Source organism: Sander lucioperca, chromosome 10, assembly GCF_008315115.2.
Source record: "Sander lucioperca isolate FBNREF2018 chromosome 10, SLUC_FBN_1.2, whole genome shotgun sequence".
NCBI classification, from domain to species: Eukaryota; Metazoa; Chordata; class Actinopteri; order Perciformes; family Percidae; genus Sander; species Sander lucioperca.
The window spans coordinates 12,686,743-12,712,072 of NC_050182.1; the positions used below are offsets into that span (position 1 = coordinate 12,686,743).

The following is a 25,330-nucleotide window of genomic DNA, read 5'->3' on the forward strand; positions in this document are numbered from 1 at the left end:
ACAATATTTTAATATGCAAAGTATGACTTTGGTCAAAGTCATCCTTTGGAGGTTGGTTGCATCATAAATATACTCTTTAATTACCATTACCATTAATTAAGCACAGTTGCAGGATTTTTTTGTTAACCTTATTTTGTTATTTTTGTTTAGGTTAAACATACAGTGAAGTCATCAGCTAACTTGACAAACCAGTTTTATGAACTTTATAAGGAATGTAAATCGTACAAAGTCCGATATATATCGTCATATATATTGTCAAAAAAGACAGATGAAAGAATATAATGAAAAATAAATAAGGAGATGAAGAAAAAGTAAAACAAATAAACAGCATATAAAAATTAAATACGAGATAGATCACCAAATAATTGCTTGATGCTCCCATCAAAAGCTTTACATAACTCTAATTAAAGGCTTGCAACTGTCTTGCTTCTTGTAGTTCAATACTAGTACTAGCACAATATTTACTGCTGGTGATTTGTACATGCATGCAAGTCTAGTATGCAGTTCACTATTTGATGCAAGATTAAAAGCAACCATGCACATGCAGGCTCAGGTAAGCTACTCACTGTTTCCAACTGTCCAGCATCCAGTACAGACAGTAGGTTGTTGTTTTTTATTTTATTTCATAATGATCATTATGTGAGAAAATAATTATTAATGTGTTTGAATTTCTGTCATTAATAAATATTTCATTTTCTTTTTTGTAATGGTAAAAAGAACAAGGGAGACAGAGAAATCCCCACAGACTCTCTGCAATGATGCTAACTGTCATGTCATTGACCACAATGTTGCTCACCTTCTTCACTGGGACAGGGAGGGGCACAGTTAGGAGGAGATTGGGGTGCTGCTGACTCATCTGTTGTTAAGTCTGCTAAAAGGGGCAGGGGCAATGATTTAATATGAATATCTTGCTAAAGGTTTCCCTGCACTGATTAAATGGTGATTAAATGTAGGCTAACACTAGTCTGTAGCTAGCTCGCTTATTTCACTATGGACATTAAGCCAACAGGTTAATACCACTCACAGACTATAGGCTACCCTCCTTTCTTGGTGAAAAACTAGGTTACAGTTTGACACCCTTTCCTTTGTCTTTCCTCTCTCTTTTCTCTCTTTCCTTTTTTGAAAACCAGATTTTGATTTAACATTACTTGGTAACATTGTGGTCACTGTAGTTCTGGCGCATTGACTGCAACTAAACACCGTCAGAGTGCGCTAAGGCAGGACCAAACCATTTCATGCAGATACAGGGGGGTGATCGGTCAATATGGATGTTTACTTTTTGGTCAATGGGGATATTTAACTTTTACTGCCAAAAACAAAGAGATCATTAATTTTATTATTATATTTGAAATATATATACTGAATGATGATGGTTTAATAATTTTATATTAGTTTTTACCTATTTTTTTGGGGCCCCTGTCAGTCATGGGCCCTTGGAATTGTCCTAACTTTTCCCACCTATATGGCGCCCCTGAGTAGGATCATAAGATTTATCATAAAATTAAAAGAATTACAGTTTTTTTTTAAACTTTTTTTTGTCACTATCGTACTACCAGTATTATTAATAGTATGGTGCAGTGTTTCAAAACTCTAAGTACAAGACTCCCAACTGATCATACTTGTAAATCATTAAATCTTGCATTCAAAGCAACTGATTCTCCTTTCATTTGGCTTGTAAACATCTTTCACTACAAGACCAATGTTTCAACCACTAAGTTTCTGGTGAAATACAATGAGTACATTTCTTAAGTCACCTAAACATATCATACTGCAATTCTTTTAGTTAAAGGGTAACTACCGTTTTTTTCCAACCTGGACCCTATACTGATGGGAACAACAATCTTTGACCAGTATTAAGCGAGATTGCTGCAGTCGGCAGCAGTGAAACAAGCTACAATGTAAGTTAATAGGGCAATTGTCCAGCTTGTATTTACCTTCACAAAAGTGCTCGTTTTGGGTCCGTGTACTTGGTGGCCAACGGATTTTCGTTTTGAAAGGAAAAAAACAAAAACGAAAAACGGCCAGTTTCCCAATTACCATTAGTAAATAGGAAAACAAAAAACGGAAAACAACCCATTATTCGTTTTTTGTTTTGATATTAAAAAACGGAAAACGAAAAACAATCTCGTTATCCGATTGTCTTTGATGTATTTGTAGATGGAACTCGGAAATTAAAATACGTGTGTATAAGTCATATTCCTTAATTTTGCATTGGTATTTTTTTATCGTGACCCGGAAGTTACTCCTGCCACACCAAGACCCGCCCTTCAATAGCATTTATTGGCCAGTACCGCCTGTAAGATCCGTTCTGTGCATGCGCATAATTACGTAGTAGAAAACTAACAATGTCCATGTGCGATTTACAGTCTATGTTTGTACCATGTGTCAACACTTTACGACCAAACATTACAACTTTTTTATTAAATCTTTTTTTATTAAATCTTTATTATACAATAGTCATAGCTACAAACATTCGAAACTTGTCACTGATCCAAAACCGTGTAGCGACATCGTTGTTGTGTTGTTTACGTTAATGTTTTTACCTTTAAAACTTCGTCTTGACTAATAACCATAGACTGTCTATTATTAATGCGATGAAGTGTAAACGTAAGTGTCCTTTTGAAGATGGGATGACAGCTCTCCCAGCCACCACTGCTGTATACCACTATAGTAGCTACATGCCAACGGCAGTAAACACTATAGTAGCTACATGCTAATGGTCATCTTAGCTGCCAGTGTTGTTAAATTCTCCCCAATTCCGGGTCACATTCCTGCTGAAACATGTCCGATTGTGTAGTGTTTGGTTCAGAAGCCTTTATCTGTGATTTTTGACGTTAGAAAGTGCTGCTTCGTTCCACTACAATCTAACGTTAGCATACTCATAGCTAACTATTGTAGCTGCATGCTAACGCAACATAGCGAAGCATATAGCTAGCTATGTACGTATGTAGCAGGACTTTGTACCGTAAAAATCCCCAATAAAGGCTTCTAAACCAAATACTAAACAAATACAAATACAGTAAAGTGACCGGAATTAGGGGTGAAATGTCCAGCATTGAGCTACATAATAGTTTGCTAGGAGTTAGCTGGTCTCTCACAGAGATCTCATTTGTAGCCCTGTTTTACCCGATACTTTCATAAAAGTACAAACACATGAAGTGAGAGGTATACACATGCTTAAACTTTATTAAAAACATGGTTAACCTGAAGCAGGACGGATCATGACTTATAACACCAAAGCAAGGCTTCTAGCTCAGGCTAGCTAGCGTTAGCAAATTACCTTCAAAGTTGCAAAGAAATGATGAAACGTAAAATTTGAAGCCTTTATTTAATTTGCTACATGGTGTTGTACTGGATGGCCAGACGACGCTCCGTATATCATTAACAGATACTTTAGGCAACTCCAGCAAACATCTTGTAAACTTCATCTCTGCCATCATAACGGTCTACTGTCACTGTCTAATGTTTTCTTCCGGTAACCGGGAATGTCCAAACATCCTTACGCCAATGCGTGCATAGAGCTGTGAAGTTTGCCGGTGTTCGCGCAAGCGTAGAACTGATCAGGCAGTGCACAGAACGGATTTTACAGGCAGTACGGATCGGGTACTGACAAAGGAATAAGATTTATACACACATTTTAATTTCCGAGTTCCATCTACAAATACATCAAAGACAATCGGATAACGAGATTGTTTTTCGTTTTCCGTTTTTTAATATCAAAACAAAAAACGAATAATGGGTTGTTTTCCGTTTTTTGTTTTCCTATTTACTAATGGTAATTGGGAAACTGGCCGTTTTTCGTTTTTGTTTTTTTCCTTTCAAAACGAAAATCCGTTGGCCGCCAAGTACACGGGCCGTTTTGCCACTGACAGACTCAGATTAATATTCTAAGTGTCTGACAACATTATGGAAAGATTTTTCTAAGGAGGTCGACCTTTCTGTTGAAGAGTAAGATCCTTTTTTTAAACATAAAAACATCTGCAAAATTGCGTTCGCTAAACCCACCAGACTCCAGTTAAATAAACAGTATTTTTAGCATCGTAAAATACACTGTATTCAAAGTCGACAGAAACAAAATAAAACTATGAAATGCCGTCTTGGGTCGTTTTTCCACTTTTCCAACCATCACTACTCTAGTTTTGGTTGAAATAACACATAGTTTACCGATTTACATGTGAAAATATGTTGGCATACACGCTGAAAGTATTGCTTTTTTAAATGGAGTCTGGTGGGTTTAGCGCTAGTGACTTCAGAGCTGTTTCTGGTTAAAAACAAAGGTCTCAAAGATGTTTAAAGTAAATCTCTAAAGGGATCCTGTTGTCAGTCACTTAGAATATTAATCTGAGTCTGTCAGTGGCAAAACGAGCACTTTTGTGAAGGTAAATACAAGCTGGACAATTGCCCTATTAACTTACATTGTAGCTTGTTTCGCCGCTGCCGACTGCAGCGATCTCGCTTAATACTGGACCAATTTCAGAGATTGTTGTTCCCATCAGTCACTTAGACACAAAAGGAAAATAAGGTCCAGGTTGAAAAAAATGGCAGTTACCCTTTAACTTATTCTAGCAACTTAGTCTGAGACCAAAGAATGTAAGATACATGTTTCCAAATTACTCTTTGAAGTGCTAAATATGATCTGTTTGCTTCACTGTTTTCACATTATAGTAGACAAAAATGTAACTGTACATTACCCATCAAATTCAACAACAAACTATTTCCATAATTCCTATCCCATAATCAAAAGTGTGATCAGTGAAGACATCTTCCCCAATCATCGATGCAACAAAGGTTTACTGTAATGTATTGCAACATTACTGTAAGGTTTTGTCTAATCAAATACTGTCAAAAACACTAACAGAACTAAAAAATAATTGTTTACTATAAATACTGTAAAAGTTTTCTGTAGTTCACACTACTGTACTCTGCATCAATGCGGTCTTCTGGATGTGGCCATACATATGTAACTATCAATTTACTGAACCTGCATTGTTTCCTTTAGATTAATGGTAGACAGCACGGCAATGGACGTGATATGGACCTACATTTCCCTACAATTCTGGTTAAAATAACAGCCTTGTCAGCAATGCGACTAAATTGTGTTATTTACACTGGCTGCAGAATGGGACAGCGACATGACTTCTCGTTTCATCTTGCTGCATTTTCTCACTCCACAACCAGCTGGAAGGAAGCGGCCCAAGAAGATCAGTTTTGGAGAGGCAACAGATCATTTGGTCAAATTTCACAAGGTGTGTTAAGACAATATAATTCTATTTCAAATATTGTGGTCCATGCTGTATTTTAAATGTATGGGGGGCGCCTGGATAGCTCACCTGGTAGAGCGTGCGCCCCATATACAAAGGCTCAGTCCTTGTTTGCAGCAGCCGCAGGTTCGACCCGGACCTGTGGCCCTTTGCTGCATGTCATTCCCCCTCTCTCTCCCCTTTCACATCTTCAGATGTCCTATATAATAAAGGCCTATGCCCAAAAAATAATCTTAAAAAAAAAAAATGTATGGCTTATATGTTTTTTATTTGTGTTTCAGTCCTGCCACAGCCTTGAAGATCACCTCTTGACAACTAAAGGAAACCCCCCGCCATATCTGCTGGCCACACGGACCTCACTTTGTTTTCAGTGTGAATTATGACCATGCTCTGTCCAGCTTGTACACATTGTTGCAGACTACTCTGTACAATATTGATATAGGCACATGTGTGATTTACATTTTTATGTTTGTTTATATGTGTCAGAGAGTTGTAATGTTTAATTTGCAACATTAATGGCTTAATAGAATCTATGTAAATGTATCAGCTATTTAGCTTCCCTTGCAGCAGTATATTGATATTAAATGTTAAAACTATGACTTTCTTTACAGAGGTTACCAGGTTAAGTATTTTCACACACACACACACACACACACACACAACACACAAATATAAATAAATGAATGAAAAAAGTAATTATACTGAAAGACTTTTGAATATCAACCGTTTTCTTGTATTAATTATCCAATAGTTAGGTAAATTATCTAAGTCATCCTAGTAACCCCAGTGACCAGTTGTCCAGGAATTTTGTTTCAAACTGTTACAGGAAGGTTGTGGCATGTTCTAATAATGTTAACATATTTTAACTAAATGTTACCACAAAACATTTGAATAATGGTGTTAAAGCATATCCTATTCTAAAATAACATAAACAAATTTGCCACTGAACACATTTTAAGAATGTTAGGGCTTAATGTTCTAACAATGAAATAAAATACCAAACATTTTCAGAATGCGTGATAACATTCTCAGAACATGGAACAAAAAAAATCTAGCTGGGTAATAAACAAAATATCAAAACCTAGAATGTGAATAGTTCACTGAAGCATCATAACCAATACAAACATAACACAGGCAGCTATTCAGTGAGCTCTTTACAGCCTGAAGGGCCATTCACATTGTACGCGCAAACGGCAGCGCTGCGCTATGAAACCCATTATTGTCAATGGCTTGCGCGCGCAAGAACTGGTCTGCCGCTGCGCTGAGCAAAGCGCAGCGCAAGCGGCATTTTGTGGCTGGCCGCTCTTGCGCGTGCCGCGGTCAAAGTTCAACATGGTACAACTTTTGAACGGCGAGCGCAGCGCATGCCGCGTACAATGTGAACGACCCCATAAAGGCCGTTTCACATTGTACGCGGCATGCGCTGCGCTCGCCGCTAGGTTGTCCTATTCCCAACTATATTTATTGTGCTCGCCGCCGGGCTCAGCGCAAATTTACGTCATACTTGCGCCAATATTTGAATGCACGTCACGTCTGCGTCCGGTGTTTACATCAGACGTGCAGTAGGCTACATGCGACATTGTGTAGGATACACAGTAGTGATTTGGTGGAGATGATGTTTCTGTCTTTGAAACAAAAGAAAGCCTTGTTCCGTTGGTGGATCCACGTGTGTTCGGTGTTTTTTTTTTTTTTTTTTCAGACACGTCACAGCGCACCGCGGTCAAAGTTGAACCATGTTGAACTTTGACCGCGGCACGCGCAAGAGCGGCCAGCCGCAAAATGCCGCTTTCACAAAGGGCCATTCACATTGTACGCGCAAACGGCAGCGCTGCGCTATGAAACCCATTATTGTCAATGGCATGCGCGCAAAAGAACTGGTCTGCCGCTGCGCTGAGCAAAGCGCAGCGCAAGCGGCATTTTGCGGCTGGCCGCTCTTGCGCGTGCCGCGGTCAAAGTTCAACATGGTTCAACTTTGACCGCGGCCGCGGTGCGCTGTGACGTGTCTGAATAAAAAAAAAAAAAAGTAAACACCGAACACACGTGGATCCACCAACGGAACAAGGCTTTCTTTTGTTTCAAAGACAGAAACATCGTCTCCACCAAATCACTACTGTGTATCCTACACAATGTCGCATGTAGCCTACTGCACGTCTGATGTAAACACCGGACGCAGACGTGACGTGCTTTCAAATATTGGGGCATGTATGACGTAAATTTGCGCTGAGCCCGGCGGCGAGCACAATAAATATAGTTGGGAATAGGACAACCTAGCGGCGAGCGCAGCGCATGCCGCGTACAATGTGAAACGGCCTTAACGGCGAGCGCAGCGCATGCCGCGTACAATGTGAAACGGCCTACAGGCAGCAAAACCGCTTTGCGCCGGCTGTTTCATTGATTTCCTACGGGGAGAGCGGTGCTGCCCGACCATGTGCTGCGCTACCCCTGGCGTTGCGCACCGCTCGGATTTGCCGCTTTGCACTGCGCTCAAAGTTCGAATTATTTCAACTTTGACCTAGTTGCCGCTGACCTTTCGAAAGCGCCGCCAATGAGATAACAGCATGTCATGACCTAGCAACGGGAAATAGCTTCCTTGCCACCCTTGATGACGTTTACCTGCGCTGCGCTTTGCTCTCTGCACTTTGCTCTGCTCTCTGCGCTGCGCCCTACCTAGCGGTGCGCAGAGAGCAAATTGCGTATCATGTGTAGGCGGCTTAATAAAATCCCATAAAGGAGAATGGGACACAGCCAAACTGTACTCACTAACTATAACAGCAAACGAGGAACACACTCATTCTCATCGTTGAAGACACATAAAATCACACAGCGCTTAAAATAGTTCAATTATTTTTTCATCAGGCTGTAGTACATGAAAGCACAAACGTTTTGTTGTAGGGCTTATTTATGTATAATGATTATTTTATTATTCCATTTGCACTATACAATTTCATAAAATAGTAAAAAAATAAATAAAAAAAAATCCAAGATTATGTAGGCTATTCAATTGTCATGACCAGAATTCAAAATATTTAGTTTGCGGACATATAAGACAGAGAAAAGCAGCTAATCTTCACTTTGGGTCTAAGTAATGTTCTTCTTTGATTGGAAAATTATTGAAATGATTAATGGATTATCAAAATAGTTGATGCATTTTGGGGTTGTGCGCCAGGACAACTTTAATATCAACAACAGGACAATGTGCAGCACACAACCAAAAACCTAATCATCTCAATTAATGATAGTGGTATTTTCTAATAGCTGAAGCGTAATTATATAGGCAAATTACTTAATTAACAACACAACAAAATCATTATATCATGTAATAGTTTTGCAGATAAAAAAGATATTAAACATGTTAACCAAATGTAGGTTCTGTGAGTTTCTCTTCCTCCTGTTTTTTGGGCTGAATCTTCCATTGCAGCTTGAAGTCAGTCCATCCACGTCTTTTTAGCTCTGCATCCAGCTGAAGAGGAATTTACAGAGTTTTTTTATTTTTATTATATTTATATGCATATAATATATTTTATTATATATTTAGTTTTTTTTATTTTTCGGTACCAGCCGACTTTGTAGTTTCCTGCCATTTAATATCTTCAAAAAACAACAGTGAAAGAGTTGTACCTGTTGGAGGATCTGGGAGTTAGTAGCTGGATCTGTTATGTCAGCTCTAGTCTTGAACTTCATCCTCACAGTGGTCTTCACTTTTGAAACTGAACAGTACAACAAACATGCGGACACAAAACAATAAGACAGATTCCGTAAATTTCTGTTGCAACATGGCATCATGACTTTGTGTAAATATACACGCCAACTTTCTTAAGCCAAGTGGCGTGTTATCTGTACGTATTTTGAGCTATACGCGTGTATGTCTGCGCTGTATACAGTGGCCGTACACATACACGCCACTTGCCGTGTTATCGCGAGAAGAACATGTTATCGCAAGAAGAAAGCTACGGTTGAGTTTAGGAAAAGAAGAACTGGTTGAGTTTAGGAAAAGAAGAACCCGGTTGGGTTTAGAAAAAGAAGAACGGGGTTGGCTTTAGTAACAAAACAACGCGACAGTTGAGTTTAGGAAACGTGACACGCAGGACAAGGAAACGGCAAACACGGGACCCGGCCTCCGGTCTCCTGGGTGAAAGTCCTGTGTTTTGCCCATCCTCCCTATGCAGATATTCGCCCTTTCATACTACTCGCTACGGCATAAATTCACACACAATCGCAAGTTAATATAAGTCAATGGGAGGCCAAACGGCGTTGATATACACGCTAATAATGACATACAAATTGGCGTGTCATACATACGCCATTTCACGAGAACAGTCTGTTTGTTGATAAAACTCAAAAGGATTGATCCAATGCTTTCTTTTAAAAAACAAATTGAGAGCACTGTTAACAAATTAAGCCGTAATCTAGGTATACTTTATCGTTCCATAAATTGCTTTACTTTTCAGATGAGGAAAAGAATAGTTTCACAGTTGTTATTGCCTATATTGGACTATGCTGACATTGTTTACCAAATTACCTTTGATTTACATGTTCAACGTCTCAATATTATTTACTCTGCAAATTGATCTCAAGGTGTCCGTATCAATCCCATCACTGCTCCATGTACAAATCTTTGAACTGGTTACCCTCAAATACTCAAAGACATTACCACTGGCTCATATGTATCTTCAAATATATCCATTTTAACTATCCCTCCTACTAAAACAATATCTATGTATCTGCTTACCCTCTTAGACATATTCAGCAACCTTATTTTACCGATAAAGAAGTTGGCCTTTAAATTTAAAGCGCCTTTCAACTGAAACAAACTCCCAGCTTACAGAACTATTAACTGTTATTGTAATTTGTCTCTCACCCTGCACTATCAGTTGATCTCCTCTGAGTGTACACAGGTAATGGAGAACAGGTGTGCACACCAGATTGGTCCAGCAGAGCTGATTGCTGTCTCCTGATTGGTCGCCTGGAGGACAGCAGCCATTTTAAGCCCCATCGGACAGGGACTCAGTCTCTCTTCACTCTGCCATTCTCAACATGTGCCTGTGTAAATCTGTGTCTTGTGTTTCAAGTTGTTCTGAGTAGTGTAAACAGCCTTCGGTGAAAATGATTGTTTTGATCTCTTGGATTTGTTATCCTTCAGCCATTCTGTTTCAGCTGTGAATACATTTTCTTTGTTTTATATTGCTAGTAGCAGTTTGGTAGGAATGAGAAGTCCTTTTTGTTTGTTCCCTTTTTCTCCCGTTTTGTTATCAGAAGCCTAGGTTTGAGCTTTGTCTTTTCTTTACATTTTGTTTTGGTTTAGGAAAGTCTTAGGTTGTCTCTAGAGTTGTTTTGTTTGTTGTGTTGGGGCCTCATCTCTGAATGAAATAGAAACTGCTACTTTGCAATTCTTTGTCCTGGCCGTGTTTGGGAGTGGGAAGAGTGGGGGGGCACCCGTTACATTGCGTTCGGTTTACCCCTAGACATCAGGTCGTAACATAATTCACTACATATCTTCAAGAACTCACTACTATCCTTCCTGAAAACATCATGTTGCTGCCTGTTTGTCAACATATCTGTTCGAAATTTCAATTTCATGATTATCTTATTACTTTTCTTAGAATATTTTTTAAATACTTTTATCAATACTATTATTCATTTTTTGGGGTACTTTACTCTCTTACTATGTGTATGTAAGTTGTATTTGATTTTTGTCTGTTGTATTGTTTGTTTCATGTTGGACCTTGGATCGCAAGGGGCAATCCTTCAATAAACCTTCACTTAAAGAATGTCTTTGTGTTGTTGAACAATCACCTTGATGACAAATGAAAGGATACTTGATTGAACAGGTGTCATCGTCCCATTCATGGAGAGGATTCTCAGTGTTACAGAACTGGTTACCACCATTGTTATTTGGGCTACTACTTCGCCACTGTGTGAAGGAGCTTTGGGTTTTGTCGGACCACGTCCACGGCACTCGGTACAAACCAATCCAAAGTTGAGCAGTGGCTGGTTTTGCAGAATAGACCGCATTGTTTTCTACATTGTTCTCGATCATCGGTAAGTCTGTGTAGTGTTGTCTGCAGTAGTCACGGGCGTTGGTCCACGTTTTCAAAGTTGAGATGAACACGTAGGTTTTCGTGTTTTGGTTTGTAACTGTAACAGACAGAAATTAAGCCATCTTAACAATTAATTCAATTACTCCTGTTGCTGCATCACAGCTACTCAGAGTTAAAGCATTGATGAGAATGAGATTGGTTGGTTAAAGGGATTCATTGTTATTACTTGAAAATAACGTAAAACTGAATAATCATTAAAAAATAATCGTTCATTAAACAGTTTGGATTCAATAAACGAACTTGGTGTAAAAAGGGTCGAAGATGGAGCCAGATAAGTTCACAAGGAGAGCTGAGATGCATCTGCAAAGCTTCAGGCCTGTAGCTGTGACATTTTCTACTAAATTCACGAGTGAACAATTGCAGTCAGTGAGAAAAATCTATAAACTCAAATCTTTTCTTACCATTGTAACAAACAAAACTGTTGAGTGCTCCACAGGGCGCATCATTCCATTGTCCATTAGGGTACATTTCCACACAGTCTTCATTTCCATTTGTGCTTGATGGTTCGCTTACAGCCCAGTTCTGGTAACCAGTTTTGCTCGTTTCACCAGTCGCTGATGATCTCCAGGAGTTGGAGTCATTGCCCATGCTATCCCTCCAGGATTTTGGGTCATCTGTCAGTCCGAACCATGCCCATGAATAGGTGAAAGCAGGTTGTAGCCTGCTTATGTCATCCATGCTTACAATGGTCGCCAGGTCAGAGTATTTCCCTCTGCAGTAAAGCTGAGCATCGGTCCAGTTCTTTGCCAAGTTAACATAGTAGTACTTACGGGGGGGAAAGTGAGAGCAAGAGTGGAGGCTGAATCCTGAGGGTTGGTGAGACAGGGCATATTCATTGTTTAGTGAATCATTTTAACAGTTTTTAAACACAATTTTAAAGGTTTCAAAGTAAAAGAAAAATCAGAAAAATGTATGGAAGGATTTTTATCAAAATACAATAGTATTAAATACAAAGCAACTTGTGCAGATTGTCAATGACATGACAGCTGTCACTGTTTAATTCTTTCACTAAATAAACGTTTCACAGTAGTGGATGTCCTGAATGATAACAGCCAGAGCTGGCCAGTATTCCTTAAACATTATTATTATTATTATTATTATTATTATTAACATTTCATAATTAGAATATTTAATTATTTTAAAAACACCACAGGAAAAAATGTCTTCTAGTGAAAATTATTTTATTAATTTTGTATTTTAAGTGCCAGCAGGGATCATAATGAATCCTACTTTTAAAGTGCATAAATCTCTGCCCTCTGTGAATTTACTCTCTGCTTTTATTTTCATGCTGCATGACTCATCAAGTTTACAATGCCGTGGTGTGTGCGTGTGCGTGTGTATGTGCGTGTGTGTGCGCGTGTGTGTGTGAACACAAACACATCTTTCATCAATGACATCATGTAAATTATTCGACCTTACCAAGGAAGAGCAGAATCTGAGTCACGCAATCCATTTCTGATTTTTACTGCAAACAAGAAGAAAAAGATGTAAATAACAAATGTAACACTGAACTTAATAACCTCTGTATGACCACACAGGTGTTTCGAGTTATTGTTGCTGATTGGGACCTCTGCACTGGTTGTTACTGGGAGAGGCTAAGAATAATGTAAGGTCACCAAACTCCATTAATGAATAGGTAAAGTCCAAGTGGCTGCAACAACATTAATGGGAGACAGAGGAAGCATGTCTTATGAGAAAAGAAGTGAAAACACCTGTGTACTTTTATAAGTTGTGTGTAGAGGCACCTTATAGGACTGCAAAGTAAATATGTATTGGTGGTGTACTTTGTATTCATTGGATCATTCTAATGTTTTTGGTGATGCCTAATAATCATGATTTTGTTGATTTGCAGCTCTAATGTAGTCTAGAGGTCAAGCTTAAAATTGGGTTAAATTGATTTCATTTTTTTCCAACCTGGACCCTATTTTCTTATGTTGTATGTCTAAGTGACTGATGGGAACAACGATCTTTGACATTGGTCCAGAATTAAGCAAGACCGCTGCATTCAGCAGTCGGCAGTCGGCAGTCAGCAGTCAGCGAAACCATTAGGGCAATCGGCACCTTCAATTTATGTCTACAAAAGTGATCGTTTTGCCACTGACAGGCTCAGATTAATATTCTAAGTGTCTGATAACATTATGGAAAAGATTTCTAAGGACGTTGACCTTTCTGTTAAAGAGTAAGACCCTGGGTGCCCGAATAGCTCAGTTGGTAGAGCGAGCGCTCCTATAGAGAGGTTTACTCCTCGACACAGCGGGCCTGGGTTTGACTCCAACCTTTGGCCCTTTGCTGCATGTCATTCCCCGTCACTCTCCCCTTTCATTTCTTCAGCTGTCCTGTTAATAAAGGCCTAAAAATGCCCCAAAAATAATCTAAAGAAAAGAGTAAGATCCTTTTTTTAAACATAAAAACATCCATGAAACTGCGATCACTAAACCCACCGGACTCAATGTAAATAAACAGTAATTTTATCATTGTAAAATTCAATTCATTCAAAGTCGATAGAAACAAAATAAAACTCTGAAAAGCCGTTTTGGGTCATTGTTTCCAACAATTACCACTCTAGTTTGGTTGAAATATACACATAGTTTACCGATTTACACTTGCAAATATGTTGGCTCTATACACGCTAAAAGTAGGGTTTATCGAGTTGGTTTAGCGATCGCAGACATTTAGAATAATAATCTGAGTCTGCAGTGGCAAAAACGACACTTTTAGTGACGAAATTGACGATGCACATTTGCCCTACAGGGTTACATTGCAGCACGATCTGCGGCTGCTGATGACCGCGTTCTAGCTTAATACTGGACACATTTTAAAGATTGTTGTTCCCATCAGTCACACACAAAAAACAATGGAAAATAGGTTCAGGCTGAAAAAACCCTTCCCTTCAACACCACTAGTTTGCTCTCTGTCGAAATAAAGTTGAAAAATTGAAATTCTGTTAAAATAACGTTCATATGTAAACAAGTTGTCTACATAAAGCAAAGTTATCCCAGCTCCTGTACATATAGAACACCATTTGACCTGCAAATCATCAAAACAATGTAAATGATGTAAAGGTTTCAGATTCTAACTATTTAGTTTCAATATTAACAAATGTGAAAGAACATGAGCAACTTTAAAATGTTGATTTTGAAACTTACCCTCTACCAGTTCTTAAATAAATAAAAAACTTGGATAATTATTCCCCTGCAGTCCTTGTTTATTGTAATAGTGCAATAGAATTATAAAAGTATCCTCACAAGTTTAAAATCCTTCTGTTGAATGTTGGTATAAGGTTGAGATCTGAAGTCTTCGTAGTTAATCCTCACATTTATAGAGCAAGAAAACATAACCCCCATACTGTACAACAATATTTTCATATGCAAAGTATGACTTTGGTCAAAGTCACCTTTAAACAAGAAGGCCATTCAAAGTGCTTTACATAAAGGACCTGAAAGAAAAGACACACAAGGCGGAATAAAAAGACATTATACATTGGGTTCATCCCAAAGGTGTTGGATGGGGTTGAGTTCAGGCCAGTCAAGTTCCTCTACACCAAACTGGGAACACTTTACTTTATGAACAGAGGCAATGTCAAGATGAAAACAGGAAAGGGTATTCCCCAAATAATACTATTGCCTTAAATACCACTGTATACCATTAAGTACAAAAACACATGTGGACAGGAACATTTGAATGAATCAATTTGTGTATCAAAATGTCATTTGTTTTATTTGGTTTGCAGACGGCAAAAGAAAGGAGATGAACAACCAAATCTTTTAGGAAGTGATTTCTTATTCAAACCAGTAAAATTAAATGTAAATGGATCTATAGTGTCACTGCAGCTGCTGCCTTTGTTTACCAGAAGTTAAGCTCCCTGCTGAGGTCAGGTTGTGTAATGTCAAAGAAGGTCTTTTAAGTATATTTTACCGTGTCCAACCTTTGACTGTAATTGCAGGTCTTGATAAGTCTTTTAAAAAGAACAAAAAGACCTTAGAAGGATATTGAAAAGAGCAAGAGACCAGCTTTTTGAAGAGTGAAGGCTACCGTAGCTGTAATACGTACTTTGAACTGTGTGGTGCGAGAGAGTTGATTGCGATATATGATGTCAACGCTAGATGGGAGATATTCCTACACATTGGACCTTTAAGTTAACTAAAAGTGAGATTGATGCAGCAGTGGATTTATTGATTGCCGTTCACTGTATTCATTTTGGAGTTTCAGTCAGCACAGTTATAGCAAACACAATGCCACTACTGCTAGGAAGCTCATTGTCTCACAGTGGGCAAGTGTACAGTCGTGGCCAAAAGTTTTGAGAATGACACAAATATTAGTTTTCACAAAGTTTGCTGCTAAACTACTTTTAGATCTTTTTTTCAGTTGTTTCTGTGATGTACTGAAATATAATTACAAGCACTTTATACGTTTCAAAGGCTTTTATTGACAATTACATGACATTTATGCAAAGAGTCAGTATTTGCAGTGTTGGCCCTTCTTTTTCAGGACCTCTGCAATTCGACTGGGTATGCTCTCAATCAACTTCTGGGCCAAATCCTGACTGATAGCAATCCATTCTTTCATAATCACTTCTTGGAGTTTGTCAGAATTAGTGGGTTTTTGTTTGTCCACCCGCCTCTTGAGGATTGACCACAAGTTCTCAATGGGATTAAGATCTGGGGAGTTTCCAGGCCATGGACCCAAAATTTCAACGTTTTGGTCCTCGAGCCACTTAGTTATCACTTTTGCCTTATGGCACGGTGCTCCATCGTGCTGGAAAATGCATTGTTCTTCACCAAACTGTTGTTGGATTGTTGGAAGAAGTTGCTGTTGGAGGGTGTTTTGGTACCATTCTTTATTCATGGCTGTGTTTTTGGGCAAAATTGTAAGTGAGCCCACTCCCTTGGATGAGAAGCAACCCCACACATGAATGGTCTCAGGATGCTTTACTGTTGGCATGACACAGGACTGATGATAGCGCTCACCTTTTCTTCTCCGGACAAGCCTTTTTCCAGATGCCCCAAACAATCGGAAACAGGATTCATCGGAGAATATGACTTTGCCCCAGTCCTCAGCAGTCCATTCACCATACTTTCTGCAGAAGATCAATCTGTCCCTGATGTTTTTTTTGGAGAGAAGTGGCTTCTTTGCTGCCCTTCTTGACACCAGGCCATCTTCCAAAAGTCTTCGCCTCACTGTGCGTGCAGATGCGCTCACACCTGCCTGCTGCCATTCCTGAGCAAGCTCTGCACTGGTGACACTCCGATCCCGCAGCTGAATCCTCTTTAGGAGACGATCCTGGCGCTTGCTGGACTTTCTTGGATGCCCTGAAGCCTTCTTAACAAGAATTGAACCTCTTTCCTTGAAGTTCTTGATAATCCTATAAATTGTTGATTTAGGTGCAATCTTAGTAGCCACAATATCCTTGCCTGTGAAGCCATTTTTATGCAACGCGTTTCTTTGCAGGTCACCATGGTTAACAATGGAAGAACAATGATTTCAAGCATCACCCTCCTTTTAACATGTCAAGTCTGCCATTCTAACCCAATCAGCCTGACATAATGATCTCCAGCCTTGTGCTCGTCAACATTCTCACCTGAGTTAACAAGACGATTACTGAAATGATCTCAGCAGGTCCTTTAATGACAGCAATGAAATGCAGTGGAATTTTCATGGCAAAGAAGGACTATGCAATTCATCTGATCACTGTTCATAACATTCTGGAGTATATGCAAATTGTTATTATAAAAACTTAAGCAGCAACTTTTCCAATTTCCAATATTTATGTAATTCTCAAAACTTTTGGCCACGACTGTACATTTTAGCAAAAACTGTAATGAACTAATTCTTTTTCATTGATCCATCTTAATGGATCCAGGTCACCTTCCTAATAGTTCATTATAGCATTACATATTAATGTTATATACTGCTGAAAAGTACAGAAAAAAATTGTCAGTGTGCTTCTCTCACAACATAATAAAGTGTCATTTGTTACCTTTTTAAAATATTCCAAAACCTCAAGAGCACTAATAGAAATCCTTTATCACTGGAACAAAGTACATCAGTTTTAAGTTTATTTATTACACAAGCAACAACACTACAAGTCAAAGTAGAATAAATATGTGGAACATTGTGGAAGACCTTAGAGATCGTGCAACAAAAAAAAAGCACTTCATTAATGATATTTAAATAGACAATAAAAACAGGGATTAATAAAAGGCTCAAATGAACACTTTTATCTATAACATTACCAATCAAATGATCACTTATAGAACCTCTGGGATTTTGCTAAAAGTTGCATGTGAAACATCTTTAAATTTTGGGGTTATAGCTGCAAAGTCATACCCTGACACGTCCAGTTTGTTACACATAACCATCTGAGAAGCCGTCACTGGAAAACGGTTTGGAAAAGGGCAGGCACTTTCAAAAAATAAATGGCACGTATAGATTTGTACAAATAATCAACAGAGTTCAAAAGAATTGATGGTGTTCTGCGACTTTGCAGAATGGTTCAATATATTCTGTCTAGAAAACATGTTGGAATGTTAAAAACTCATACATTTCCCTTGTTAAACTGTTTAGTGAAATTGATTCTATTTTGTCACATATAAGGATATATTTTTGTTATTGTCAACAAAGCCCATGAAAAACCCAACGCCAACAACATTCTAGTCTGTACATTCGCAAAGACGTACATGTGTGTACATGTAGGCTACATGTTTTAAAGGTCCCATGGCATGAAAATTTCACTTTATGAGTTTTTTCTAAACATTAATCTGAGTTCTCCTAGCCTGCCTATGGTCCCCCAGTGGCTAGAAATACCGTGGTGTAAACCAAGCCCTGGGTATCCTGCTCTGCCTTTGAGAAAATGAAAGCTCAGATGGGCCGATCTGGAATCTTCCTTTTATGACGTCATAAGGGAAAAAGGTTACCTCCCCTTTCTCTGCTTTGTCCGCCCAGAGAATTTGGCCCACCCATGAGAAAGAGAGAGACATCATGGCTTGCAAATGAGCGAAGCATGGCAGTTGGTCAAAGCCACACCCCCACCCTCCACCTTGACCCCCCCCTCTCTCCTCCTCAATAGCATTTAAAGCTACAGACACAGAAATGGGACATACTAAGGAAAGCTCATTGTGGGACTGGCTCTAGTGGCTGTAATTCTGCACCAAGGCTGAATTTCGGGAAAGAGACTTCAGATACAGTATTAGGGGACCAATGAGGCCTATATAAAAGCATCCAAAAAGCAGCATGTCATAGGACCTTTAAACCAATATACACTTTAATTTAATTGTAGTTTTCTACAACAGCTGAGCTGTAGTTTTTAACATTACTCAAACTGGTGGAAAAATAGAGCATTTGTTGGGGACCATTTTCAACCATGGATTAACACGCATTTTATGCTTGAGTGAGTATTTGGGGCAGCAGGGAGTGTATGTGGGATTGAGTCAAAATCAACTACAGTGTGTTTGTTCATGGTAATGAAGAAACATGTCACCCAGTGCAGCAGTGTTTTTAGACAACAAGACATTTCAGGCTTGGGATGCAAACACAATCTTGCTAGTTGGATCAATTCAATGTTTTTTTCCATGAGATTTTTTGATAACAAAAATATAGGATATTACCAGACTTATGCATTAATTCATCTATTTATAATGTATGATGTATTTATTCACTGTCATTATTTATAACTCCCTTTACAACTAAAGCATTATGAGGATGGACAAAAACAGCAGTGCAGAGCAATAATGACAATTACGTTAGGTATTATGGAAGACATTAAATGGAAAAAAATTAAATATTTCTGAATTTATATATTAGTTCTAAGTCACTATATCACTCAAAATTACCTCTAAGTCACACAACACGCTGCTGTCTAATGTAAATTCATTCAAAACTGAAATCAGCTCTTAACAGATGCAACACTGATTTATTCAGAGTGACATATAACGCACAAGAAGTAAAACAGTTACACGGCGAGGCTGAGCTTTTCTGATTCCAATCTTTAACTTAAAATGGCACACATATTAACATATGTGTTTCCAGAGTAACTTACTGAACTACATACAGTGAAACTTCTTTGTATGAACGATGCTGTGGTGCATCTTTATGGGAGTCTTGCAGCGTCAACAAGCATCTAAACGGAAAGACAAAATTGATTTTAAGAGAAGATTGAGTGTGTGTGTGTGTGTGTGTGTGTGTGTGTGTGTGTGTGTGTGTGTGTGTGTGTGTGTGTGTGTGTGTACCTTTATTGTCTTTGCACTTTCTGGTCTGCTTCACTGGCCGTTTCTTCCAGGTCAGTTTAAAATCAGTCACGCCTTGATTAGCAAGTGCTGTACGCAACTAAAGAAGAAGAAAGATGATAATCAAAGTATTTTGTTGTTTACACACACACACACACACACACACACACACACACACACACACACACACACACACACACACCCTGCTGCAGCAGCTCGGCACTACAATCTGGATCTTCCATGTTTGCAGTGGACTGGATCTTCATCCTCACCGCTGTTTTCCGTGATTTCTGATCTGCTGCAGGGTCACAAACAACAGGCAGACGTTTCAGCAAAAAATACACACACACACACACAAGAGACTTTCGTTTTCTAACAGCTAGGCTGACAAATTGGCAACTGTTTTCGATTCATCGTTTATTGTCGAGTAATTTTAAAGTTCCCCAGTTCCAGGTCATCATATGTAGAGAGTTACTGCTATTTAGGGCACAAACAGGAACAGGTACGTAAATGGAAATGACAACCCCATGCCCAGCCATCAACAACTTTTGAACGTACACATGTTCCACCAAAACAAGTGCCTTCCCGAGGCTATTTTATTATTCATTATTAGTCATTGGTTTAAAGAAATGGCAATAAAGCAGAGCACGTTTTTGTGAAACAGCGAGACAATCCAGTCATTTCACCCAAAGACACCCCGCAATATTTTTTATGTCTCCTTTACAACATCACGGACAACGAGAGATTCATCTTGGAGGTTGAAAAACATAATACGACATCACAGATCTTTTTTATCAGGACAGAAAAGAGAAGGCATGGAGTGTAACTGTAGGAGTGCTTGGAGTGGAAGGTAGATACTAGCTAAATAAACATGCGAGTCAGGCAGCAAAACGCTCCGCTTCTGAGACGCTCCTGGTGTGTTATGGTGCATGGCCGAGGACAGAACCAAATCGGAACGCAGCACAGACGCGCCCAGTGGAGAATCGGAGTAAGCAGAAGCAAACCCAAACAGAAGGGGTCAGCTTTCTTATGTTGTTTCATGCTATAACGCCTCCTAGCTGCAACGCTCAGACTGCAGCGTCAGCTTGCATTGTGCTAAAATAGCTGACGCCTTCCAGAACGCAACTAGGTGTGTGAAATCAATCTTGCGTTCATACTTGTGTGAACCATGTTGGTGGCCTTTTACATTTTTTAATAGAATATTTTGGACTGTTGGTCAATCAAAACAGACAATTTGATCACTTTTTGCTTTGCAGTTTTCTCTCATTTTATAGACCAAATGATTAATCAAAAGTGCTCATATTATGCTTTTTGGCTTTTTCCCTTTCCATTATTGTGTTATATATCTTTTTTTGTGCATGTTATAGGTTTACAAAGTGAAAAAGCCCAAAGTCCACCGCAAAGGAACTTACCATCAGAAAACACTGTTCACAAACTGCTCCAAACAGCTCTATTGTAGTCCAGTCTTTACTTCCGTGACAAACGTCCATCACTTTGTAACACGTTATAATGCTCACCTAGCTGCTAGCGTGGCAGGCATGGATGTAGTAAGGTGGCAGGCCCTCATACTCTGCTTCTTAAAGGCTAGTTGTCCTTACCTAGTTACTGCGCATGTGCAACTCCCAACAAAGATGGAACAGAAGTGAGATGCCTCACTCTGTAGCTAAAACAGAGAGCTCAACACACAGGGTGAAAAGAGGAGCTGCAGCAATGTGCAGTACAACAAAAATATGGTGTTTTTTGAAAATTAAACCATGTAAACATATTCTGGCACAACCTCTAGGTACCTTAGACGGTAAGAAAGAATTGATTTTTAAGAGTGGCTTGATGACTCCAGTTTTGATGACTCATTCCAAGTCATCTCCAGCATGTTAACAAGGAACTCAGCACCTGTTGAGACAAAGACGGAGTGAAAGAAATAGTTAAACTTTTTTTTAATGTACTATGAGCAAATAGTTTTAGACCACAGGTAAGTATTAAGTAAGCAAAACTAAACATGTATTAGCAGTACAATGTATCATCTAAAGTAAAGTTTTAGTTACAATTTACAATTACATTAGAAACTTTATGACAGGCCAAAATTGCGTTTGTGTGCACTGTACAGAGTAAAAAGTCTTGTCCAGTAAAATCATCACTGGATCGCCTCGTAAATTTCAATCACATTCACACTCTTCTAGATAAACTTCATTCATATTATACAGTACATTTACTCAAGTACTGTACATGACTACACTTTTGAGGTACTTTACTTGAGTATTTCCTTTTTATGCTACTGTATGCTTTTTAACTCCACTACATTCATGTTACTAGATACTTAGTCAGATTATTAATACCAATAAAATACACAAGATAAAATATGATTTATTATTATTGATCAAAATACCCAGCAGTGTATAAAATAGTTAAAATTAGCAGTAATATGTCTATTTCATTCATAAAATAACTTTACAATGCGCGATGTGGTTGTACGTCAGTAGCTGATATATATAATTACGTCCCCCTTCCATTTAGCGCAGAGGTTTCCCCTTTACTCCGTGTTTGTGTTGGCTTACTATTTTCTTTTCCTTTGTCCCCCTGTAACGTTACTTGTGTAAAGCGTCCGCAGGTTTCATAAAATGCGCTATATTAAAAGGTGCCCTACTACTATATTAAAAGTTCTACCATGGACTCAGTAAAATTTTTTGTGGAACAAATGCCTTGGTTACCTTGTTTCAAGCCATTCTAGCGTGGTATAGAAAGCCTGCAGGAAGACTCAGCTCGATTTGTGCCAGTTCTCATTAATATTCAACGAGCTAAGCTGCTTGACTCTAATTGGCTAACAGCTAGCCAATGAGAGCCTAGCTATCAGCATCCTTTACCCAGCGCAACTGGGCGAGCTCATGAATAGTAATGAGCTCAGGCAACACCACGTCAGACTGACCAGCTTTTGTAATTGGCCTGATTTTTCCGCTTATTTCTTTTCAGTGGCTAGAGCTGACAGAGGAGGTAGCAGTTCATTTTCACATTCACGACATAACACAAACACATATGGACCTAACATATTTAAAAAAAATACAAGTAAAAACGGTTTTGTGTGGCAGGGCACCGTTAATCTAAGTTATTATGTTGGTTGATACAACAACATCTAAGTTACTGTATGCAACACTTGAAATGCAACAATGCTTCTGTAACTTATTCTCTTATTGTAAATGAATGATTTTCTGTCTGAGCAAAACATTCATCACAACTATATGACCTCCCAAATACAATTGAATTGAATTAAAGGGAGCAAAGAAATGACAGAAAGAGCTGTTAAAGAGAAGTCAGATCCTAGAACAGACATTTATTCTGTTGTTTCCTGTCATTTAGCCCTTGTGTTGTCTTCCCGTCAACATGCAATTTGTTGTCCTCCCGGGTTAACCTTTTTTAAAAGACGCTTTTTCAAGGTTTCTGTCGTTATTTTCAGCGCTTTTTTTTCACTAGTACCACCGGATTCACCACTAACCAATCAACTTATTACCGCTAGTTTTACACTGAATTCATCGTAAATAAACCTCATTCATATGAAATTATACCTCATTTTTGAGTAAAAAAAAAAAAAAAGCTGACATGACAAATTATTTTGACAAATAGTTACAATTGAGTGGATTATCACAGACTGTCAAAGTTGAGTCAGGGTACTATTTAGAAACCATTTCATTGTTGTTTCTTCAAATGCTATACAATGTAATAAAACACCCAATATTCTATGAAAGTAGAGATCCCGTCCTTCATTTTCATTGCGAAGAGCATTGTATAGAACCATCCGTGTTATTTTTGGGTAATTTGCTTGAAAGAAACCCAAATTTCTGATGTAGAAACTTTGAAAATGGGTCACATTTGACCTGAGGACAACAGGATGGTTAAACATATGAAGACGGTCTGCTAAGTGTGGGTATTGGCCTATTTTGAGTCCTTTTGAGCCACATTCAAGTTTCTAAATCTGGCCTCCTAACACAAGTTGAGAACTGATTTAATAAAAATGTATTGCACATTGTTTAGTTAAATTATACCTGCATGTTTTAATACTCAAAACACAAACATAAAACATCAGACAGAGTATCCCCCCTCCCACCAGTACTTTTCTCTTTGATTGCTACATTTCCATCTTAATCAGATCAGAGTGGATGTTGATACTATGTGCTCACTCAAATTTGAATGTTACATATAAAGACATTTGAATACAAAGGCGATCTAATCGTGTCAAAATGTCTGTGGAGAAGGAGTCTATGCTGACCTAAAAAAACACTTTTAGGTCAGCATTCAGGACTTACATTTTCAAAATCATGACATATTTTAAGTCTCTATGTGAGCACAGTCAAGTATACAGTCAATATTTACCTGTTGATAGTTTATATGGAGATGATTTGAATAAAGCCCCTACAAACGCACCATGCACCTCTACAGGTGTTTTCGCTTTGTGCTTGATGAATTGCAGGTGAGTTAGAAAATCAACTGCAGGCTGCCCATGGATCGTTGGACTCTGAAGTCGTTAACGTTTTCTGAAAATTTACATTTGGAGAGCTTTGAATACAAAGACAATCTCTTGTTAAAACATTGACTTTTTGTGGAAAATAAACCTCTGAAGGCCAGAATTGTGCTTATAGTTTAAAAGCTGAGGCTACCTCTGTATCATAGACTGTATAATATTAATTAATATATACAGTCTATGCTCTCTATGCTTTACACCTCTCTTCGCTGATTTTGACATTTGGCTCTTGCTTTCACCATTAAAAAATACAGCCTGATGCTTATTGTATTTACTGTCCGCGTGAGTGTATTCTGCAGCCTTTTGTTTTAGGCGATTTAGAAGCATTAGGTCTTTAATTTAGGCACTAAATCTGTGCACACAATCACACACACACACACACACACACACACACACACACACACACACACACACACACACACACACACACACACACACACACACACACAGGTGTCCTGTTTTGTCCTAATTTTGTTTTTACTGTATATTTTGCCACTTGGTCAAATTATTGGTTGTTTCAAGGATGTATCATATCATTTCTATGCCGACAATGTCCAGTTGTATTGTTCTTTTAATGATGCTGAGTTCCATCGTTTGTCTCTGTTCCTAGAGTGTGTGTCCTCCATCAAAAACTGGCTGGCCACTAACTACCTGCAGATAAATTCAAACAAGACTGAAACGCTGATCTTTGCTCCAGACCATAAGATCCCGCTGATCAAACAGCACCTTGGCTCTCTGGGCCCCTCTGTCAAATCCAGCCTCAGAAACCTGGGGGTTGTGTTTGACCAGGCCATGTCTTTGGAGACACACTCAAAACAGCTTGTCCGAAATTGCTTTTATCATCTTAGGAACATCTCTAAAATTCGCAAAATGTTGTCAAAGAAGGATCTGAAAATGATAATTCATGCTTTCATATCAACAAGACTTGACTACTGCAACTCTGTTTTTACCTGTCTGAATAAGTCTGCACTGAACAAACTGCAAATTGTTCAAAATTGTGCTGCTAGACTTTTAACAGATGCCCCTCGAAGGTCTCACATCACTCCAGTCTTGTCGGCTCTCCATTGGCTCCCTGTAAAAATTCATTTTAAGATTTTAGTGCTGACTTTCAGAGCCTTAAACGGTCAGGCCCCACAGTACATCCTGGACCTTTTGAAGCCGTATTTCTCTGGCCGGACTCTTCGGTCCTCTGGCCAGAACTTGCTTGTAGTCCCTAAGACTCGTTATAAGACCCGAGGGGAC

General features: G+C 38.7%; 1 protein-coding gene across 1 annotated transcript; it reads right to left on the reverse strand.

The window, feature by feature from the left end:
* Nucleotides 1–7,923: 7,923 nt before the first annotated feature.
* LOC116036132 (macrophage mannose receptor 1-like) lies at nt 7,924–24,038 on the reverse strand. The gene is made up of 6 exons (XM_031279615.2): nt 23,941–24,038; nt 12,779–12,824; nt 11,761–12,165; nt 11,055–11,396; nt 8,880–8,968; nt 7,924–8,721 (listed from the first exon to the last, which is right to left on the reverse strand). Exons 2-6 carry the CDS (start codon nt 12,810–12,812, stop codon nt 8,614–8,616), a joined length of 978 nt encoding a protein of 325 aa, XP_031135475.1. The 5' UTR covers nt 12,813–12,824; nt 23,941–24,038; the 3' UTR covers nt 7,924–8,613.
* Nucleotides 24,039–25,330: the final 1,292 nt, after the last annotated feature.

Bases quoted from the DNA above. Each gene is read 5' to 3' on its own strand.
- LOC116036132 (XM_031279615.2), bottom strand. From the start codon at position 12,812: ATGGATTGCGTGACTCAGATTCTGCTCTTCCTTG. The intron at 12,166-12,778 runs GTAAGGTCGAAT...ACCAACCCTCAG, and splicing joins TCAGATTCTGCTCTTCCTTG to GATTCAGCCTCCACTCTTGC. The intron at 11,397-11,760 runs GTAAGAAAAGAT...TGTCTGTTACAG, and splicing joins CAGTTTTGTTTGTTACAATG to TTACAAACCAAAACACGAAA.